The sequence below is a fragment of the Chrysochloris asiatica genome, unplaced genomic scaffold (genome assembly GCF_000296735.1).
Source record: "Chrysochloris asiatica unplaced genomic scaffold, ChrAsi1.0 scaffold00025, whole genome shotgun sequence".
NCBI classification, from domain to species: domain Eukaryota; kingdom Metazoa; phylum Chordata; class Mammalia; order Afrosoricida; family Chrysochloridae; genus Chrysochloris; species Chrysochloris asiatica.
The window spans coordinates 16,685,445-16,687,809 of record NW_006408543.1 but is presented as its reverse complement, the minus strand read 5'-3'; the positions used below and the strand labels follow the sequence as shown (position 1 = coordinate 16,687,809).

At 38.4% G+C, this 2,365-nt stretch overlaps 1 protein-coding gene across 1 annotated transcript in view; it reads left to right on the top strand.

The window, feature by feature from the left end:
- The window catches only part of CPSF2 (cleavage and polyadenylation specific factor 2, 100kDa), a 37,902-nt gene that overhangs the window by 11,406 nt on the left and 24,131 nt on the right, over positions 1–2,365 (top strand). Inside the window, exons 6-7 of the mRNA XM_006839565.1 lie at positions 549–736; positions 1,183–1,473. Coding sequence (XP_006839628.1) covers positions 549–736; positions 1,183–1,473 — 479 coding nt within the window. The remainder of the gene's footprint in view (positions 1–548; positions 737–1,182; positions 1,474–2,365) is intronic.

Below are 2,365 nucleotides of genomic sequence, written 5' to 3'. Positions count from 1 at the left end.
AGCAACCCTAGGCACAACAGAACAAAACACTGCCCAGTCTGATGCCAACCTCAGAATCTTTGCTATGATGTACATATTTACATATATAAAGAATGTATGTACAGATATGAATGCCATACACGTACATATGTGGTAATGGTTTTAACAGTTCATCAGGGTGGACAGGCAAGACCAAAGTGTCCTGGGAATCCCAGGCTTAGTCACTCACTTAGCTACTGTACTAGACACAATATCATTTTGTGATTTTATGATGATGTGAAAAGGACAGGAATTTCTGATAAATCATTTTTTTTTTTTATAAGTTCTTAATGGAGAAATTGAGCATTAATGGTATTGTTTATCATTCCTGTGAAGATTCATCTCACAGAATAAAAAGTAGTTACTTTGTATTCTGTTAGATGATGTTTTTAAAATGTTGTTGACACATTTCCTAATTGCTTATTCATCCATGATAGCTTTTGTACTGAAATCAGGAGGCTGAGTTGTTGGTGCTTTGATAGCAGTGACTGTACTGACATGCCCTGTAGTGACGGTGTGTTGTCTCCTAGCGAACGTCCTGGAAACCCTTCGAGCTGACGGAAACGTGTTGATAGCGGTAGACACCGCAGGCAGAGTTCTGGAACTTGCTCAACTTCTTGATCAGATTTGGAGAACGAAAGATGCCGGATTGGGTGTTTACTCATTGGCTCTCCTAAATAATGTCAGCTACAATGTGGTGGAGTTTTCAAAGTCCCAGGTTTGTTTTCATGCTAACATTTATAATAAAGAAGGTTGTTTTAGTATCCACATCTGTAAAATGGGGATAAAAATAGAGCTTCATAGAGAATAACTGTTAAAATTCATTATTTTCTTTCCTTTGAATCCACTCTTTTTCTGTAAATAGCTGTCTCTGGGGGTAATCATCTCTTTGAAGCTCTAAGGTGATTTATTGGCATACATACAATAAGTAAAACAGTGCCAAATTAGGTTATTAGAGATGCATGTAGGGCGGGATCTAAACAGGTGCAGAGAGACTTGAGTATTGTTTGCAGAAAATAAGTTGCCTGTCAGGGTGGTACAGATATAAAGTATTTCTGCAGAGCAAAGGCATAAAAAAGATAGAACTTGAACTCACTGACTGTTGTAGTATGCATTGAAGATCCGATACAGTGTTTTCTAATTGATGTCATTTTCCCCCATTAGGTAGAATGGATGAGTGATAAATTGATGAGATGTTTTGAAGACAAAAGAAATAATCCATTCCAGTTTCGTCACCTGTCTTTATGTCATGGTCTCTCTGACTTGGCTCGAGTACCTAGCCCCAAAGTTGTCCTTGCTAGTCAACCCGACCTAGAATGTGGATTTTCCAGGGACCTCTTTATTCAATGGTGTCAGGACCCTAAAAACTCAATCATTCTAACATACAGAACGACGCCTGGAACCTTAGCACGTTTCCTAATTGATAACCCTTCTGAAAAAATTACAGAAATAGAGGTAAGCACTTGTCTGGAAACTTTATATCAGAATTGTTTTGAGATGTGATTATGGTTGTTATATAAAAACCCGTTATTCAAATTAAAAGGTGAAGTTGGTCTAGGGTTTTTATCAGAAGTGAGTATCTGAGAGCCCTTTCATTTGAAATTCGCTTCCTTGAGCCCTTCTATGGTACCCTTTTGTACAACCCCCAGAGAGGCTGAGTTCTCTGTCTCTCTTTGAAGAATTTCTCTGTTTCTCTTTTTGTATTCTTTGTCTCTTTGATTTTCTTTTACATCTTTTCTTTACTTAAAATCTTACTGTTTCCTGATTATATTCCTTCCCTGTAGCCCTGGAAAGTAAGTACACACTATCGTTTCATTCTATTCTCTTTCCCACACTATGTGCCTTAAGTGAGGTGGCTTTCCTTGTTCTGCAGTGGCTTAAAAAAGCTATTGCTCTCTGCTTTGCAGTTCACTGCAACAGGCCACGCAGTCTGCTAAGCCCTCCTTGTTTCTGACATTTGCTGATCTCTTGCTTATTCTGTCACTCGTTGAAGACTTAAGAACCGCGCTCACAGCCTTCCTGTCCTTGGGTCCCTAGGACTCCATTCTTGATGACTTTAGCACCCACCGCATGTAAGGTGGTTGGCACTTCCCAACAACTGCACTTCACAGTCAGCATTGTGTCTGTCTAGAGTCACCGGCCCATCATTGTCATCATTTTGCAGACACTATTTATTTATTTATTTATTTAATTTAAGGTTTTTATTGTGGATTGAGTGCAAGTTTACAAGGCACATCATCAGTTTCACATTCAACCATTCATATAACTTGTTCCATTACATTGATTATAATCCCCTCCATATACCATCAGTTAAAAGTATTTCTCTCTATCCACTTTAGCTTTTTTA